The sequence below is a fragment of the Mastomys coucha genome, unplaced genomic scaffold (assembly GCF_008632895.1).
Source record: "Mastomys coucha isolate ucsf_1 unplaced genomic scaffold, UCSF_Mcou_1 pScaffold5, whole genome shotgun sequence".
Classification (NCBI taxonomy): Eukaryota; Metazoa; Chordata; class Mammalia; order Rodentia; family Muridae; genus Mastomys; species Mastomys coucha.
Genome location: NW_022196911.1, coordinates 98,352,017 through 98,369,979, shown reverse-complemented (window position 1 = coordinate 98,369,979; position 17,963 = coordinate 98,352,017). Strand labels below are relative to the sequence as shown.

Sequence of the window (17,963 nt, the reverse complement as noted above, 5' to 3'; positions counted from 1 at the left end):
GCAGATGAAGAAGGGATGCTTTATTCCAGAACCAGGTACAGTAGCCTGCACCTCACCGTCACCCTTGTGGACAAGTTAGCTACAGGCCTTAGGTCACCTCTGCTGTGGCTGTAGCTCCTTTGGGCTCCTCAGCTGACAGGGGATCGAGGAACAAAGGCCCAGAAAATCAGGCCCAGCCTTGTGAAAGTTTAAGATGAGGTGGGAGGATGCCATTTTTCTTATTGGCCAGAGGACGATATGCCAGAGGGACAAGGATGTTGGGGAGCAAGCCTTGCTCAGATTTCCAGGACGCCCATGCCAAAGTCGTCAAGTCACCAAGCCACGTAGCCCACAGTCTAGCCCATCACTGGACATTCCAAAGTGGCCGTGGGGAGGTGTCAGACCATGGGCTTAAGTTGTCTCCAACAGCACTGGCTTTCTCTCCCAGATGCACTGAGAGCTTGTCTGGGGACAGAGAGGCCACCACCAGCTCATGGTGGATGCCCTGTCTTGAGACAGCCCCAGCTGCTGGGCTCACAGAAGAAGTCCTCAGGGAGCTCACCCAGGAGTCCATCCAGGTCATCTGCAGGAGGAGGAGAAGGGGCAGGAATAAATTCAGTGACAACCACAGGACCCCATAGAGCTCAGTTCTGAAGCCTCTGCCCTTTAGGACACAGCCAGAAAGGTGGCTGCCCCAGGGGAGATGCAATGCCCCATGCCATGGGTCTGAGGCTGACCTGGTCTATCTTTCCCTGGCTCCCTACAAACACAACACACAACTCCTGGGCCATTCCAGTAGGAACGGGGAATGCCCTGTGCTTCGCTGGCTTCTTTCTCTCCTGTTCAGAGGCAGTGTTGAGCAGGAAGGATTATGGAGGCTCCCTACTGCAACTTTCTCACTGAAGGGGGACAGGTCTTAGGAGTGACAGTTCACCCACCTGGGCTGACAGTGGGAGAGAGCGTGGGCAGACATGCAGGACAAAAGGAGACAAGCAGAGTGCCACACACCTTTGATCAGCACTCAGATCTCTGAGTTTGAGACCAGCTTGGTGTACAGAGCAAGTGTCTGGACAGCCAGGGCTACAGAGAAACCCTGTCTACAAACAAACAAACATACCCTTCATACAAAAAAAGAAAAAGAAAGAGAAAAGAAAAAGAGACTGAAAGGGGCCGTTCCCAAGCTGGCCAGATGGCCAAGTGGGTGACTCCAGAACCTATCTTGTAGAGGACTGAGTTCCACAAGTCGTCCTCTGACCTTCACACACATGTCGTGGCAGGCCTGCTTTCTAACAGATAAAATGAAGAAAAAGAGAAGGAGGAGGGGAGGAGGAGGAGGGGAGAGGGAGAGAGGGAGAGGGAAAGAGAGATAGGGAGGAGAGAGAGAGGGGGAGAGCGAGAGAGCGCTTCTGACCAGCCCAGAGCTGTCAGATGTGGTGCTTATGGGAAATAAGCTGGCGTGCGGCTGACCCTGCTAATAGACTGTCACACTGTCAGTGAGCAGCAGCGATGACTCACTGTGCGCTCATTCTGCCTCAACAACCCAAGGCAGCTCAAGGTGGCTGCTGTGCTCAAACGCACTTTGCTGGGCGAGCAAACTTTCAAGAGGTGCAGTGACTTGCCCCAGATGAGCATACTTAGGCTCTACCTGCTGCCAAGTAGAAAGTGCCACTTCCAGCACAGGATGGGGGTGCCAGGAAGGCAGACTGTAAACCACACCCAAGAGCCCAGCTCCAGGCCTGGTAGGACCACCACAGGGAGGGAAAGGAGACAACCTGCTGGGAAGCATTCACAATTTAATTAGGGTGAGAGCACTGTGCTCAGGGGGGGTGGGGCTGTTATTTGCTTACAACAAGAAAAAAATTGGGCTGGGCATGGCAGTGCGTGCCTTTAAGGCCAGCACTTGGTGGCTAAGGAAAAGGGTTTGCTGTGAATGTGATACCAGCCTGGGCTGCACAGTGAGGGTCAGGCTGGTGGGACTCAGCAGAAGATTCTCTCAAAACCCAGAAGTTGCCTTGTGGGAGCTGGGCTGTGACTAGCGAGCTGGGCTGTGACTAGCGAGCTAGAGAAAACCATTTGAGATGAAGAGGAGGAACAGGTGAGGCTCGCCCTTCAGGCAACAGCAGGCACTGTATTTGTCTTCCGCCCTGTGGAGCGGCAGTGTGAGTGAGCAGCCAACTTTCCACACTTGCTCTGTGACCACCAGCAACTTCTGACAGCTATGGGGTCAGCAGCAGCAGGCTCAGTTGTAAGGAGAAAGTGCAGGATTCCAGACAACACAAGACACCAGCACAGGGGTCCTATGTAGGATCTAAACAGACCAGCTTTGTAGTATACATATTGGTGTAGTGTGAATGTGCTTGGTGTGAGGTCCTTGCCTCAAGTTAAAAGCTAAGGACTATGATGGCTCCGCCTGAGAGTGGTTCTCGGGTTCCCAGGTTTGTGTCCCAGTCTTCCTGGCCATGTGGATATATATATATAGCTCCTTGGGGAGCCTCTTGAGTACAGGCAGGGTGGGACTTGAAATGGGACAGAGACTGTGCCAAGCCCCCGGGGGTTGGTGATGCTCCCTCCTGTAGCTGAAGGTACTGTCAGCAAATGGGACCACACTGTGATCAGTGTAGTGGCTCTCACCTAGGTCTGCAGCCTTGCTGCGTGAGGCCAGAGGATGCCGAGGGGATGTGCCTTACCTGTCTCTGGGAGCTCTTCTTCGGGAGACACTGTTGGGTTCTGTGCTGTTCTGAGGCCCCGCGTGGGCTCTGCAGCCACATCAGGTTGGAGACTTCCATGGGAGTTTCCCAGATCCTGAGGACAGGGGATCTTGTTACCAGTGCCTAAGGCTCCTGAAATCCCTGGGGTGGGGGGTGCCTCTACCAAGACGGCCTCAAAGGTAGGGACTCTCGGGACAAAGACAAAGGGAATAGAGCAGGAGCCAGGGTCATCCAGGCCCACGCTGACGGAGAGAGCTGAAACACCAAACAGCACAGCTGAACTAGAATAGACCCCTAGGCTGATCTTTCCAAATTCTATCAGCGTCTAAGGTTTTGGGAACTCTGTATAACCACTGTAGGAGGTAAAGAGGCCATTCACCAGTGTGCTGAGGAGCTAGCCTGGGATTAAAATAAGCTGTTATGATGGCTGGAGAGGTGGCTCAGTATTTAAGAGCACATGTTCTTCCTGAGGATGCAGGTTCAATTTCTAGCACCCACACGGTGCCACAGAACCATCTATAATCCCAGGTCCAGGAGATCTGATGCCTTCTTGACTTCATAGGCACCAAGCACACACGTGGGACATGTGAATACACGTGGGCAAAATACTTGCAACACTCACACATAAAAGAAAATTAATAAACCATTAAGCAAAGAAACTAACAAAACCCTCCATTTCAAAAAAAGAAGGAAAAGCTTAAAGAAAAATGAAGGTTATAGAGGTGGGTGACTGTGAAGGGTCCACAGCGTCCACTGCGTCCTCAGAGGAGGAACGAGCGTAAGGACATAACTAGAAGTAAAGTTCTACAGTGCCTGGAGGTCATCAAGTCAAACCCTTGTTCTACAGATAGTGGAAGAACAGGGGAAGGGACAAGGCTTGCTCACGGGCATAGTAAAACTAATTAAGAGCTTGGGCAAGCCCCACGTCTGTCTCCTGTCTTCCTCTAGGCCGGGCTCCTAAGGGTGGGGTGAGCAGGGTCAGGTCTGGGCTTTGCACTTTACCTAAAGTGCCAAAGTGCACTTTGCACTTTGGACCACCTAGAGTGATGCCCAGCTCAGACACTACCGCCTGTCTTCGTTCTTAAAGGGGTATGCTCCAGGGCATTGCTAGCAGAGGCCGAGGCCAGGAGGGAAGTCTCAGAGCAAGGGCCAGTTTGCTAGACAGGCCATTTGTATTCCCTGTTCTCTGCATTGCCACCTGGCGCAGATGTGACCTTCTATCATTTTCTGCCACCACCCCCAGGGGGCCCTCACCCTGGTTCTCAAATGACTCCTCTAACTTCTCAAATGATCAAGCCCATGATCAGACATTCAGGAATCACCAGGACACCAGCTGCTCTTCTAGGTCCTGTTACTCAGCCTCTGCCTGGCAGGTGGCTGGAGCAGGGGCAGCAGAGAGACTCCTGCTCCCAAAGGTACCTCTTTATGTCCCCTTCACACATTGCCCCCCAGGGACGAGGACAGGAAGAACTGAGAGAAACCAGGCAGGGCAGCTCTGCCCAGCACCATCTCCCCTGCCCCACTCACCTTGGGCGAGGGCTGAGGTGGCTGGAGGAAGTCCCCATCCCCAGAATCTAGGCTGTAAATGTGGACCAGGTTGTTGGGTGTCACGTTCAGGTAGTGGTTTCTGAGGGAAGGAGAGAACACTCCAACCTGGAGTTAGGAAGGGGAGTCAGTGTCTGCAGGGAACAAGGTACTGCTGGACCATCGAGTACCAGCTTCCCTTTCACTTCCTGTCCTTGGCACCAAGCTCACCAGTCACTCCTGCCTTAGCCTTGCTGCCACAACAGAACCACTTACGACCCCAAATACAACTCTCCATCCCCGTTTACCCATCAAGAGTGGAATGGCTGACTGGCCAGAGGACTGCTCTCGGCTCCAGCGATCCAGGACCTAGCTTCTCTTTTTGGTTGGCGATGGAGGGAGGGCTGCCTGCCAAGCAAGGATGAACCAAGGTGGAGGGAGTGTCCTACCTGCTTCAGCAACAGCACCGAGCCAGGCTTCAGCTCACTCTGGTGTGTGTCCAGAAGCACTCTGTGCACCGTCCCGAGCATCTCTCCTGGAAAAGCCACAGGTCTCCATCTCAGGGTCTGAGCCCTGGGCTGGAGAGTGGGCTGCTCATCTCTGGACCTCAGTGGAAGTCACTCGTAAGAAACACCCAGGACCCGGGACCCGCTCCTTACCCGTGGGGTCCTTAAAAACCACACTGGCGTCCATTGTGCTCCGAGTCAGGGACTTGATCATCACCGCCATGTTGGGGACCTTGTTCCTGGGGAGCTGCTTGAGGGCTGCCTGCTTACATGGAAAGGCACTCACTGAGCTAGCCATGCCTCAGTGTAACTCCCCACAACAACCAGAGGTGGCAACAGCCTTCCTTTTGGCAGAGGAAGGCAGCTGGAGGGGCACGCCCTGCTCCTGTAGAGCCCAAAGCTGGAGGGTCCCTTTCTCTCTTAGGTTTCTTTCTTTTTGTATCTGTTTTTGTGGCTGACTCCATCACAGCAGGCCACAGGCAAGGAGTTACTGATACATGCATCAACAGTATCAATATGTATCTGTACATGTGAGACCGCCAGGGAGCTCTCAGGGTGGCAGTGGCGTGTGCTTCTCTCTGCCTCTCAGTCTGGTACCTGCAAGTGCAGAAGCATGCCCGATACTGTGCTCAAAATTACGGGTGGCGGTGAAGACATACAACCCAAGGGAGTTCAGGCTGCCCTCCAGGGACAGGATTGGGGTAGGAGGTGGCAGGGAGTCTCTTCCTGCGGTGGAATGGGCAGTAGAGTCTCCCTTCTCAGGACCCTTACCTTGCGCAGCACCATGACAATACTGTAGGTATAGAGAAAGCAGGTGGGGTCTCGCTCATCCAGGCCCAGAGCAGATTTCATGGTGAGCCAGGGCCCCCGCCCAAAATCTTCTTCTATCGATCCCTGGGAACTGGAAACAATCTGGTACCAGAGAGCAGAGGGGAGCCTGCATTAGTGGATCTACATCGGGAAAGATCCTTACTGAGGCAAGACAGACAGGTGGGAGAGAAACAGCGGATTCCCTGGGGTGGGAGATAGGGGAGATGGATGCCTCTCAATTCCTGTACTGAACAGAAAGTGGCATTGGAAACCTGGCTAAATTCCACATCTTTTACTAAGCAGCCAAAATAAAGGGTTTCCTCTCTTTTTCTTTCTTTCCTTTTTTTTTTTTTTTTTTTTTTTTGGTTTTTGAGACAGGGTTTCTCTAGGTAGTTGTCCTGGAACTCACTCTGTAGACCAGGCTGGTCTCGAACTCAGAAATCCGCCTGCCTCTGCCTCTCAAGTGCTGGGATTAAAGGTATGAATCACCACTGCCTGGTTCTTTCTTTTCTTAAAGATTTATTTACTTTATGTATGTGAGTACACTGTAGCTGTCTTCAGACACACCAGAAGAGGGCATGAGATTCTATTACAGATGGTTGTGAGCCACCACGTGGTTGCTGGGAATTGAACTCCAGATCTTCTGGAAGTTGGTGCTCTTAACAAGAGCCATCTTTCCAGCCCCTCCTTTCTTTTTCTAACCAGGTCCTGATTTTACTTACAATGAAGCAAAAGGCTATCCATCCTCTTATTTTAAAGATTGATTTATTTATTTTATGGGTCTGTAGGAGGGTCTGTGCATGCAGGTGCTCTCAAAGGCCAGAAGAGGGCGATAGACTGATTGTCTGCAGCTGGTGTGACAGGCAGTGTGCAGTGTGCGTGCTGGGAACCCAACAAAGTTCACTGCAAAAGCAACAAGGACTCTTTTTTTTTTTGGCTTTTTTTTCCGAGACAGGGTTTTTCTGTGTAGCCCTGGCTGTCCTGGAACTCACTCTGTAGACCAGTCTGGCCTTGAACTCAAAAACCCGCCTGCCTCTGGCTCCCAAGTGCTGGGATTAAAGGCATGTACCACCACTGCCCGGCTCAAATCATTTATTTATTTATTTATTTATTTATTTATTTATTTATTTATTATATTTAAGTACACTGTAGCTGTCTTTAGACACACCAGAAGAGGGTGTCAGATCTCATTTCAGATGGCTGTGAGCCACCATGTGCTTGCTGGGATTCGAACTCAGGACCCCCAGAAGAGTAGTCAGTGGCAACAAGGGCTCTTAACCCACTCATCTGACTGTCTGAAAGTCTTAGAGGTAAGAGCTTCCAGTACATATTTATATTTATATTTATATTTATATTTATAGGCTCACAGAGCACCTTAGCCGTTTTGAATGCAGTCATGTTTTATCTGATGTCCCTGGTTTTAACCATTAGCTGCTTCATATCAACAACTACTTTGAATCCAGATGATTACTGCCAGGTTTGGACCTGAATTGCATGGGCAGCCCTGGGGAGCTGCAGCAAAAAGAAGTAAAGGTGAAAATCAAAAGCAAAGGTGGCTCTGAAGATAGAGTAAGTCAATTAGAGCACCAGGAGGGTAGGGAAGCTGGCCCTACCCACTGAAAGGGAACCCCCCCCCCCAGACAAGATGAGGGCGAAGCCTTCCCAGCTGGGCTCCCAGAGACTGGAGAGGGTTCTCAAGATATCATAAGACTTATTGCTGGGCCAGGCAGTAGTGGCGCACGCCTTTAATCCCAGCACTTGGGAGCCAGAGGCAGGCGGATTTCTGAGTTCAAGGCCAGATTGGTCTACAGAGTGAGTTCCAGGATATCCAGAGCAACTTACTACCACTTCCCTAAGGAAAGATGCAGGTAGCTGGGTCCACAGTTCTCAGATGCAAGAGAAAGCTGAGGCTTGGCGTCAGGACATGCCTCATTCTCTGTCTATAAACTGCTGCCCCCCCCAACTGCCTTCTCCACCTACCCCATTGGTATAGGCCTAGCAGCACTAACTAAAGCATGCCAGGACCAAGGTGACCTTCGCTTTCAAATGCTGCCCAAGAGGTGAAGATTTACATAGAGTTACCTCAGTGTGGAATTTAGCCAGAGCACCGTGAGTCGGGGTCTGGGGTGTGGAAACCATGATCTCCTCCAGATTCTCCCCGCTGTGCTAAGAGAGGAGAGAAGGCGAGAGCAAGCTCAGCAGCTGTTATTTACAAGTACAGCGTCTTGTCTGGTTACATAATGAGTTCAGGAAACTATCAGGGACAATTAGCACATATTACACTGTCTCTAACGCAGTCTCAAGAGCCTCATTGGTAGCTTTAAAAAGACACTTGGGGGATCAGTTTGAGAATGTAAGGAAACTAGAGCTGCCCCAGGAGCAAGACCCAGTGCCACCTGAAGGGGACAGCAGCCCGACAGAGGGATCTGTGGTGAGTTACTGAGCACTTTCCCAGAGGCCCTTCTCAGGAAAGAGCAGGCCACCCTTTGGGTTTCTCTTGAAGGGCTGGGGAAGAGCAAGCCACAACAGGGGTTGTCAATCCCCTCACCAGAAAGGAAGATACCTACCGAAACCAAGACCAAAACTGGTTTGAGGGGTCTTATCCCTCCACCACTGCCTACATCTAAACTCCTCAGGCCTGTCTCACTGTTAAGCCAGGCTTCCTCATGTTCCCCCAACACCAGCTACACTGAAGTGTTCTGTGATCTCTAAGAGCTCCTGCTCTTTCCATTGCTGGACAAACCCCCAGGCAGAGTCTCCGTCCTCCCCTTTATCATTCTGTTCATCTACCCAAAGCCAAGAGCTAGGAAAGGCCAGGCAGAGCCCATGTCGGGTGTCTCCTGGAGCCAGGTAAAGACCCTTCCCCTAACTGCACCTTCTCCTAACTGCACCGCCTGCATAACTCCTCCCCTGATTCTTCCACTCACTGCAAGCTTGTTCTTCCAAACAGATTGCCCAGTATCTACCTCTGGCTAACACAGTGAGAAAATATTCCCATCTAGGGTTAGCCAACAACAGACACTCAGCAAACACATAAAAGTAGGAAATTGTGTTCCCCAAGCACGATTTCATAGTCAAGTACTCTTCCTGCCCACTTTTTACATTTTTTTTTTAAGGTTTACTTTGGCTAACAGGGCAAGCTTGATCATGGCGGGGCAGTGGCCCCAGCCTGAGGCTGTCAGCCACGTGGTATGCACCGTGGGGAAGCAGAGACTGAGGGTTAGCCAACAGCTCAGCTACTTTATCCTTTTTCATTCAGTCCAGGGCCTGGCCCAGGGAAAGCTGCTTCCCACGACTAACGTGGGCCTTCCCATGACTAACGTGGGTCTTCCCTCGTTGGTTAATCTAATCTAGGAAATCCCTGTGGGCATGGCCCTCTCTACCCCATTAGTGCCGGGACTGGGTCTCAGAGCTTGGCATCTGCTAGGTAAGTGCTCTACCTCTGAGCCACCCCCTTCATCCCTTCCCACTTCTGACTTCCATAGCTTTGCAAACTTTATTTTTTTGCAGTATATACGTGTGTGAGTGTGTGTATGTGTGTGTGTGTGTGTGTGTGTGTGTGGGCACATAAGTGCCCATGCACACATGAGGAGGCCTGAGGCACCATCTACCTTGTTTTTTGACTTTTTAGAATAAGCTATTTTTTTTATTGTGTAGCTGTTTTGCCTGCATGTATGCATGTGTCTGTGCTCACAGAGGTCAGACCAGGACGTCCACTCCCCTGGGACTGGAGTTAGAGATGGCTGTGAACCATCATGTGGAGGCTGGGAACTGAGCCCAGGTCCTCTGTAAGCACTTGTTAGTGCTCTTAACTGCTGAGCCATCTCCCTCGTCCCTCCTTTGTTTTTTTGAGGCCGGGTCTCACTGTCTTGGAGCTAACCCCCCAAGCTAGGCTGGTTAGTCGGCGAATCCCAGGAATCTTTCATCTCCTCACAGAGTTAGGATTACAAGAGTGCGTCACCATGCCTGAGCCATCTCTCCCACCCTCGTAAATCCTCTCTCCCCATTCCTCTTGCCTGTCTTCAGACGGTGAAGATATTCTAAGACTAGACCACTGCTTCCTTCCCTGGATCCGAGAGCCCAGGAAACCCAGTCACTCACTTGGTGAGGCAGAAGTCCAGCTGGGCCAGGGAAGCGGCGGGTTTTAGCTCGAACAGAGGGGCGAGAGGGCTGCTGGGGGGTCCAATTGGTAGCAGTGACAAGCTGTACCAAGTGGTTGGTGACTATGGGTGTCTGAAGAGCTGGCTGAGTAACTGAGGTACTTCTTGGGGTGCTGACAGGAGACTCAACAAAAGACACTGGGGTTCCGGATGGCAAGGGCCCCTGACAAAGTGCTGCAGAGCTGCAATGGGGACGCTGAGGTCCAGGAAAGCGGGGTTTGCCTCTTGGCCATGCCCTGGGAGACTGAAGGGGCTGACCGGGCACAGAATTCTGTGGGCTGTTTCTGATGGTGCTTCCAGCCACTGGCAGATACTGAGGTGCAGGAACAGGGGAGCCCCTTTGATGGGAAGTGGAAATGCCTGATGTAGCTGGGACAGGAAGGCTGCCTGTGGCTGCAGTAGGTCTTAAGGAAGGCCATGGATTTCTACAGTGGACAATGGGCCCCTTCTGGAAAGATCCACTCAGATCAGCTACTCGGGCCTTTTTCGCCAATATGGGATCCTCACAGTGCTTGGCAGGCAGGATCTGGGCGGCTCCACTGTCAACTTCTAGCTCCAAGCCAGCTCCCTCCAGCTCTATGCTTGCCAGGGCCTTGTCAAACTCATCTTGATCAGGTGCTTCAAAGTCACCAATGCCCTGTTGATAGCTCTCAAAGATATATCCAGAGTGTGTGGCTGAGGACTGGGGTCCTGATGACTCCTGGAACACTTTTGCTCCTGTCATTCTTTGCTGACTGCCCAAGCTGCTGCTAGAAACTGAGACGGGTCTCAGGGACATTGCTCCTGTGCAGGGTGGACCCTTGACGGTCTCCGGCATGCTGGAAGTAGGGAGACACAGTCTTGGGACTGACCGGTTGGAGGCAGGGTATGATGGCATCGGTCTTGAGATTTGTGTCTGCAGAGTGTCCTGTGGTCTGGAAGAGACAGGTCTCAGGCACCCGGCATCCCCGGGCAGTGCACTAACAACGTGGTTCTCTGCATTCTCCAAAGCAGATAAGAAATCCTACAAAGAAACAGAAAGTGGGCCTTTGCATTGGGGCTCTGTGTGTTCCCGAGGCAGCATCTCACAAAGCTCAGGCTGGCCTTGCTGAAGCTGCTGGGTATCTGAGGATGACCTTCAACTCCTGACCCCTCTGCCTCCCGAGTGCTGGAACTACAGGCCAGTACCATCACTATCGGGTTTGGCAGGGAAGGTCTTTGCATTTGGGAATTTAAAACTGCTTCCAAAAAGTAAATAAAAACAAAACCTTCTGTCTTTACTGTTTAAGCATATAGCATATATGTGTGCAGATACACATGTAAGAAACCACGGCATGAGCTGAGCAGTGGTGGCACACGCCTTTGATCCCAGCACTTGGGAGGCAGAGGCAGGCGGATTTCTGAGTTCGAGGCCAGTCTGGTCTACAGAGTGAGTTTCAGGACAGCCAGGGCTACACAGAGAAACCCTGTCTCAAAAAACCACAAAAAAAAAAAAAAAAAAAAAAAAAAAAAAAAGAAAAAAAAAGAAAAAGAAAAGAAAAGAAAAGAAAAAAGAAAAAAGAAACCTTGGCATGAGAAGTACTAATGACATCTCTCATCATTTAACTATTCTGAGCCAGCGTGCCATCAGGCTTTGTCAGAAGCACTCCAAGGCTACCTTGTCGGGCAGTCACTGGTCTCCAAGAGAAGGCTTACTGGGAAAGCAAGGGCAAAGCATTCCAGGGCCCCCCCCCAAGCCAAAGCTTCCCCACGAGGTCACATACCTCTCTGAAAGAAGACTGGCTAAGTTCAGTCAGGACTGTGGCCGCTATTCTGTTGGCCACAAACCCTTGGTACAGTCCCCACCTCTATCTAGCCATACACATGCACACCCACAGTCTTGAGGAAGACAGAGCCCCCCTGGATCCAGCCAAATAGACACGAGTTAAATATAGCTGCTCAGGCAAGTTAAATTAAGTATGGATTGCATTTGGGAAGCAAGGTGAGATTGACACCTTCAAGCTCAACAGGCCTGTGCTGAGCGTATTTTGAGTCAGAACTGCTGATTAAGTGACAAGAAGGTACTACCCCACCCCCACCCCCTCTGCTCCCCACTGTCAGGCCAGAGAAAGGGTTTTCCTGCTTTAGATGGTTATCAAGAATCCCACACTCCAGCAACACCAATGACAATAACAGTGATCAGAAGGACAAGTTCCTGATCACCCAGGAGAGAGGGGACACGTAGACACCTAGCCATAACATCTGTTGCCCTGGGTAGCCAGAAAGAGACTGGTCTGCCATTTTTTCGAGACAGGGTTTCTCTGTGTAGCCCTGGCTGTCCTGGAACTCACTCTGTAGACCAGGCTGGCCTTGAACTCAGAAATCTGCCTGCCTCTGGCTCCCAAGTGCTGGGATCAAAGGCGTGCGCCACCACCGCCCGGCCTTGGTCTGCCATTTTTAAGGAACAAGAGTGAAGAATCAGAACTTAAAGGAAAAATTAAAGCTTTAGACCTGTGCTGACTAAGAAAAGTTATGGACCTAAGAGTCCATCACAAGTTGGCCCACATAGGCCTGAGAATGAGCAAGCAGTCTGTTAGACATCCTGAGAACTAGCAGGTCAAGAAGATATAAATTACATGTCTGGGCAGATATGGTTTAAGGTCAGATGCTCTGTTGACTCAGATTAACACCAACTTTAGAAATTTTCCACTCTGTTCTACACGTAATAGTTAATATTTGAACTAGCCAATCATGTATGGCCACACTGATCCCTTTGTTCCCCCAGACCTTTTCCCTATATAAACCCCTAACTTTCGAGCCTCGTGGTTGGCTCCACTATCTCCTGCGTGAGATAGGTGTAGTGCTGGCCCAGAGCGCCCCAAAATAAAAATACCTCTTGTAATTACATCAAGACTGTCTCTTGTGATTCCTTGGGTGCACATCCCCCTGAGATTTGAGTGGGGCTCTCCCCTCAGGGGTCTTTCAGAATCACTGTCGGATTCCATTATTATCCTGGCCATCTTCTGTCACCTGCTAGGACCCAACAGGGTCACTTACTTTCCTAGTTCCTTCTCAGCTTCTAATGACACATCTCCCAAACTGAAAGTTAAAGTCAGGGACAAGGCCAGGTGGTGGTGGCGCACGCCTTTGATCCCAGCACTTGGGAGCCAGAGGCAGGCGGATTTCTGAGTTCAAGGCCAGCCTGGTCAACAGAGTGAGTTCCAGGACAGCCAGGGCTACACAGGGAAACCCTGTCTCCAAAAACCAAAAACCAAAATAAAAATAAAAATAAAGTCAGGGACATGTCTTGACAAAGCTGGTAATGCAAACTTCCACAATGAAGGCCAGTGTGATGGCACACCCACCACCATCCCTGCAGTGAAGCCTGGCAGCAAGAGGGCCAGGAGTTCAGTGTCCTCTGCCACACAGGGATTTGGGGGTCAGCCCAAGCTCACTGAGAGACCCTGTGTTGTTAAAAACAAAACAGAATCTCTATGAGTTTGAGGCCAGCCCAGTCTACAAAGTAGTTCCAGGACAGCTAGGGCTACACAGAGAAATCCTGTCTTGAAAAAACCAGAAAACAAAACAAAAACAAAACCACAACAAAAACTTAAACCACAAAAACAAACAAACAACAACAACAAAAAAAAAAACAGAAAAAGTTGGTAACTGACTAATCTGTGACCACAAAGATCAAGTTGCTATATGATAAGAACAACATGTGTGACTTCCCTAGGTGTCAGGTGCACTCAGGTATTCTACTAGAACCCTCAGTGAATTCTTACAATGGCTCTATGTATAGGTACAGAATGGATGCAGAATCTGAGACCTGTTGGGACTGAAGAGATGGATGACTCAGCTGTTAAGAGCACTTACTACTCTTCCTGAGGACCTGGGTTCAGATCCCAGCACTCATGCCCAGTGACCCACATCTATCTGTTACTCCAGCTCCAGACGATCTGTTGCCCTCTTCTGGCTTCTAGATTTCCACACACTCAGATACACACATAATATATACATAAACTAAAAGTTAAAAAAGAAGCCGGGTGGTGGCGGCGCACACCTTTAATCCCAGCACCAAAAAATTAAAAAAGAAAAGAACTGGAGATTTGAACTGGTCAAAAAATAAGGCTAGACCCCACTTGATCCCCCATCCCTACATCATTTGCTTAAGAGAGGAACTGGAGACATGACTCAGCAGTTAAGAGCACTGACTGCTCTTCCAGAGTTCAATTCCCAGCACCCACATGTGGATCACGGCCATCTATAATAGTGTATCTGAAGATTGCTACAGTGTGCTCACATACATAAAATAAATACTTCTTAAAAGAAAAAGAATATCACATAAATAAAATTATAATAAAAGAAAAGGAGAGAGAGAGAGACAGAGAGAGAGGGAGAGAGAAACAACTTAGAAGCAAAAAGTGGCTTCTGTTGCATGTGAAGTGTGAGCTTTTAATCCTAGCATGCACTCAGGAAGCAGAGGCCGGCAAATCACAGTAGAAATGTCCAGTGTCCTAGATGAAACTATAACCATTGCTTCTGAATATGAATACAACTACAGAGACTAGTTTGGTAGTCTCTGATTACACTTTGAAATATCTCTGTAGCCAGGCTTAGGGTCCCATGCCTGTAACCCCAGCACTCTGGGGGTGGAGGCAGGATGGTTTCCAGTTCACGGCGAGCCTTTACTACACAGGAGGGACCTGTCTACAAACAAACAGCAACACAACAGACCCAGTAATGCCTCCTCAGGCAGGGCTAGGACAGGGCTAGGAAGGCTACAAAACAAAGGAATTTTCTCTGGTTCCCATGGTCAGTAAGTGACTTATTCAAGAAGTTCCTCTGTCAGAAATTCTCACTTAAGTGGCATGGGGTAAGCCTTACACGAGAGTGATTTTCCCAGATGTTGACTCTGTGTCTCATTTCATTTCTTATCTTCTGAGAAAGAAGAGAGGAACATAACAATGCCCTTCATTCTGGAGAAGACAAAGTGGGAGGCCAGGGAATAAAGTGATCTATCTGCCTGGTTCCCAGGCCAGTGGGTGCCCTCGGGTCTCATGCCATTCAGCTAACTGTGCCGAGCGTCTCCTCCCTGACTCTGGCTCTCTATAAACTCTCCTCCTCCCTCAGGCATGCTGTTATAAAAGTGAATGAAATCTCCCTCCAGACAGCTCCCAGGAAGGCCTTTATAATTAAAGACATGACAGTTACAATTAGGGAGCTAATTTGGTTTTTGTTTGTTTTCTTTTTTCCCCCCTCTTTTTTTCTTTTTTCTTTCTTTCTTTCTTTCTTATTTATTTATTTATTTATTTTTGATACAGGATCTCATGATGCCCAGAACAGTTTTGAATTCTCTATGCAGTTGAGGATGACCTTGAACTCATGATGCTTTTGCCTCCATCTAGCAAATGCTGGAATTACAGGTGCACCTTATGTACCTGGTTTTATTGAGAGCTTTGGCACTGAGGTCAGGGTTCCAAGATAAGCAGGAACCTGTACCCACTTACCCACACTCCCAGACTTTTCTTTTGTTTTGTTTGAGACAGGGTCTCTCTACATAGCCCTCACTGTCCTGGAACTCAGAGATTTGCCTGCCTCTGGCTCCCAAGTGCTGCCTACATTAAAGGCATGCGCCACCACACCTGGCTTGTTTTATTTTTAAGACAGTTAAATATAGCCAGAGGTGGCAACGCATGCCCTCAATCCCAGGACTCTGGGACAGAGACAGGTAAACATCTGTTAGTTCCAGGCTAGTCAAGTCTACAGAGGGAGTTCCAGGACAGCTAGAACTACACAGAGAAACCCAGTGGTGAAAACGTGCAACAAAGAGTTAAATATACTGTTGTTTAGACAAAGTCTCTCTATGTAGCCCATGCCAGCCTTGGGTTCCTATCTTCCTGCTTTAGCCTCTTAAGTACTGAAACTGCAATATAAGCCAATAGCACCAAGTTGGTCCTTGCTTACATTTATTTACGTTTCAGCCTGAGATAGATTAAAAAATAAATAAATAAAGATATGTCCATTGAAAGCAGCCTGATGGGTCTGTTCCAAATGTTCTGAACTTCTCCATCTCAGGGCATCTTTTGCCACCCCCGGGTCACCAACAGTTCCCTACCTCATCTTCAAAGTCCTCTTCCACAGAAAACAACTTCTGAAAACCACACGTCTGAAAAAGAAAACAAAGCACTTGAAACTGGAGGAAAACCACCGCAGCAGCATTCTGTATTCACTACAACTTCTTCCCCCAGCTCTAATGAGACTATATCAAGTATACTGGTTTTCTGTTTTGTGTTTGGCTAGTACTGGAGGAGGAAAAAGAGAAGAAATTCGATTTAGCTAAAGATTTAAAAATACTTTACTGTTCAAAAAATATGTATATTCATATACATATGTATATATATTCTATCTGAATTACCCCTAGAAAGGGGAGACAGGAAAAGAGAGGAAAGAGAGGAGACTTCTAAGGGAACAAAGGCAGAGCTTTAGGGTCAGCACAAGAGTCTCAAGCTGGCCTCAAACCATTGTGTTGATAGAGGTAATTTTCAAATCTTATATTAAAAAATGAATGATCACTGGGCAGTGGCGGCGCACGCCTTTGATCCCAGCACTTGGGAGGAGGCAGAGGCAGGCGGATTTCTGAGTTCAAGGCCAGCCTGGTCTACAGAGTGAGTTCCAGGACAGCCAGGGCTACACAGAGAAACCCTGTAACAAAAACAAAAACAAAACAAAACAAATGATTTAGTGGGGTGGGGAGCACCACTTCGTTGGGGTAGAGATCAGAAGACAACTTGAGGGAGTCGGTTTCTTCCACCATGTGGGACCTAGGGATGTAACTCAGGCATCAGAGACAATCACCTCTTACCTGCTCAGCCATTTCCCTAGCTGCTGACCTTGAACTCTTGACCCTTTCCTTTCCCAAGGGATAGGATTACTTGCCGACACCACCTCTGGAAACAGGCCTGAGTATTTTGCAACAACGTCTCAAAGGTTTGTCCAACACAAGAAACGACCATAAATCCTGGCATGGAGCACTTGTTTCTGAGAATCAAGCCAGTGATTTCTTTCTACAGAGGGCCAAAGGCCAAAGGCAACGCTGCCAAGAGGGTCTAGGGTTCTTCTTTCAAGCCCACAGCCAGGGCTTTGGTGGGGGATAAGGGTGTGTGGCATGGGAGCTCCTGCCTTTAATCCCAGAACTCACTTTGTGAGTTCGAGGCCAGCCTAATCTACATAGTGAGTTACAGGACAGCTACAGGGGCAGAAAGCCTCTTTCAAGGACTCCCCTCCCCTCCCCTCCCCTCCAAAACAAAACAAAACAGAGGAGGAGGAGGAGGGGAAGAGGAGGAGGAGGAGGAGGTGGAGAAGGGAGGGGAGAGTTGAACGTCAGTCACTCCCAGAGTCTCAAGGGTTGGGGGCAAAGGTTCCAAAAGTCAGTGACGTTTGGGCTCACAGGGATTGATGACTATTTTTCTGTCTGTAGGTCTGTATGTCCGGGGAAGGTCTTTTCACAAGGTCTCCTGCGCGTGCGCACCCTTCCTACCTAGACCCCAGGTTTACAGACTACATCCAGTCTCTACCCGACAGATCCTGTCCTAGCAGATTCGGCGAGCCGCGAGCCCAACCCAGAGTCTGGCTTTCCCGCAGCTGGAACGCCCCCTCCCCGCTGCCCTGGCGGCGTAGATGCGGCATTACCATGACGACAGTCCGTGAGCTCGGGGCCGGCAGGCGGATTGGCCTGGCCGTATCACCTCCAACTCGACCCAGATGTAAAGTAGGGAACTGTGACCGATCGTATCCCCAGAGCAGCGTCAGAGAGAAGCGTCTTTAAGACCGCAGCGGAAGCTGAGAGAGAGGGTCGCCTAAGAATGTGCGCCCAGAGCGGCTTTCGAAGCCGCCGCCATAACAGTGGCTCCGCCCCCTTAAAGGGAAGGCACCAATTTTATACTGCCGACACAAAGTCCTTCTCCCTCGGGCCTTCCGCCTCAGCCTTAAAGGGAAAATCAAAGGGCGCTCGATCTCCCCCTAGCTGTCCCTCGAGTCCCGCCGGCTGCCACGTTCTGATTGAAAAGGAAGTTGAGGAAATCTTGAACACTTTTTTCTCCCTTCTTTTTTTGTTGAGCACATTAGTGACTGGTGATTTGAGAGTGACTTCATCCTCACCAGAACCCAGCCGATCGTGTAGCCCAGGCTAACTTCAAACTCACTTTGTAGCCGAAAATAACCTTAACTCCTGTTGTTCTTCCTCTACCTCTCAGTCACTGGGATTATAGGTTTTACGTGGTGCTGGGGATGGAACCCAGGGCCTCACACTTTCTAGG

The 17,963-nt window shown here is 49.7% G+C and overlaps 1 protein-coding gene across 7 annotated transcripts; it reads right to left on the bottom strand.

Annotated features, from left to right (window-relative positions):
• Hrob (homologous recombination factor with OB-fold) lies at nt 1-17,583 on the bottom strand. Of its 7 annotated transcripts, none has more exons than XM_031353592.1 (10): nt 17,338-17,583; nt 15,764-15,814; nt 9,629-10,690; nt 7,610-7,693; nt 5,489-5,629; nt 4,871-4,982; nt 4,661-4,746; nt 4,215-4,340; nt 2,667-2,781; nt 1-562 (listed from the first exon to the last, which is right to left on the bottom strand). In XM_031353592.1, exons 1-10 carry the CDS (start codon nt 17,338-17,340, stop codon nt 471-473), a joined length of 1,872 nt encoding a protein of 623 aa, XP_031209452.1. In that variant the 5' UTR covers nt 17,341-17,583; the 3' UTR covers nt 1-470. The 7 variants fall into 7 exon arrangements, with proteins under 7 accessions (XP_031209452.1, XP_031209453.1, XP_031209454.1 ...); XM_031353593.1 differs by having other exon boundaries at nt 4,871-4,979; XM_031353594.1 differs by lacking the exon at nt 17,338-17,583 and adding an exon at nt 17,096-17,307.
• Between the last annotated feature and the right edge of the window lie 380 nt (nt 17,584-17,963).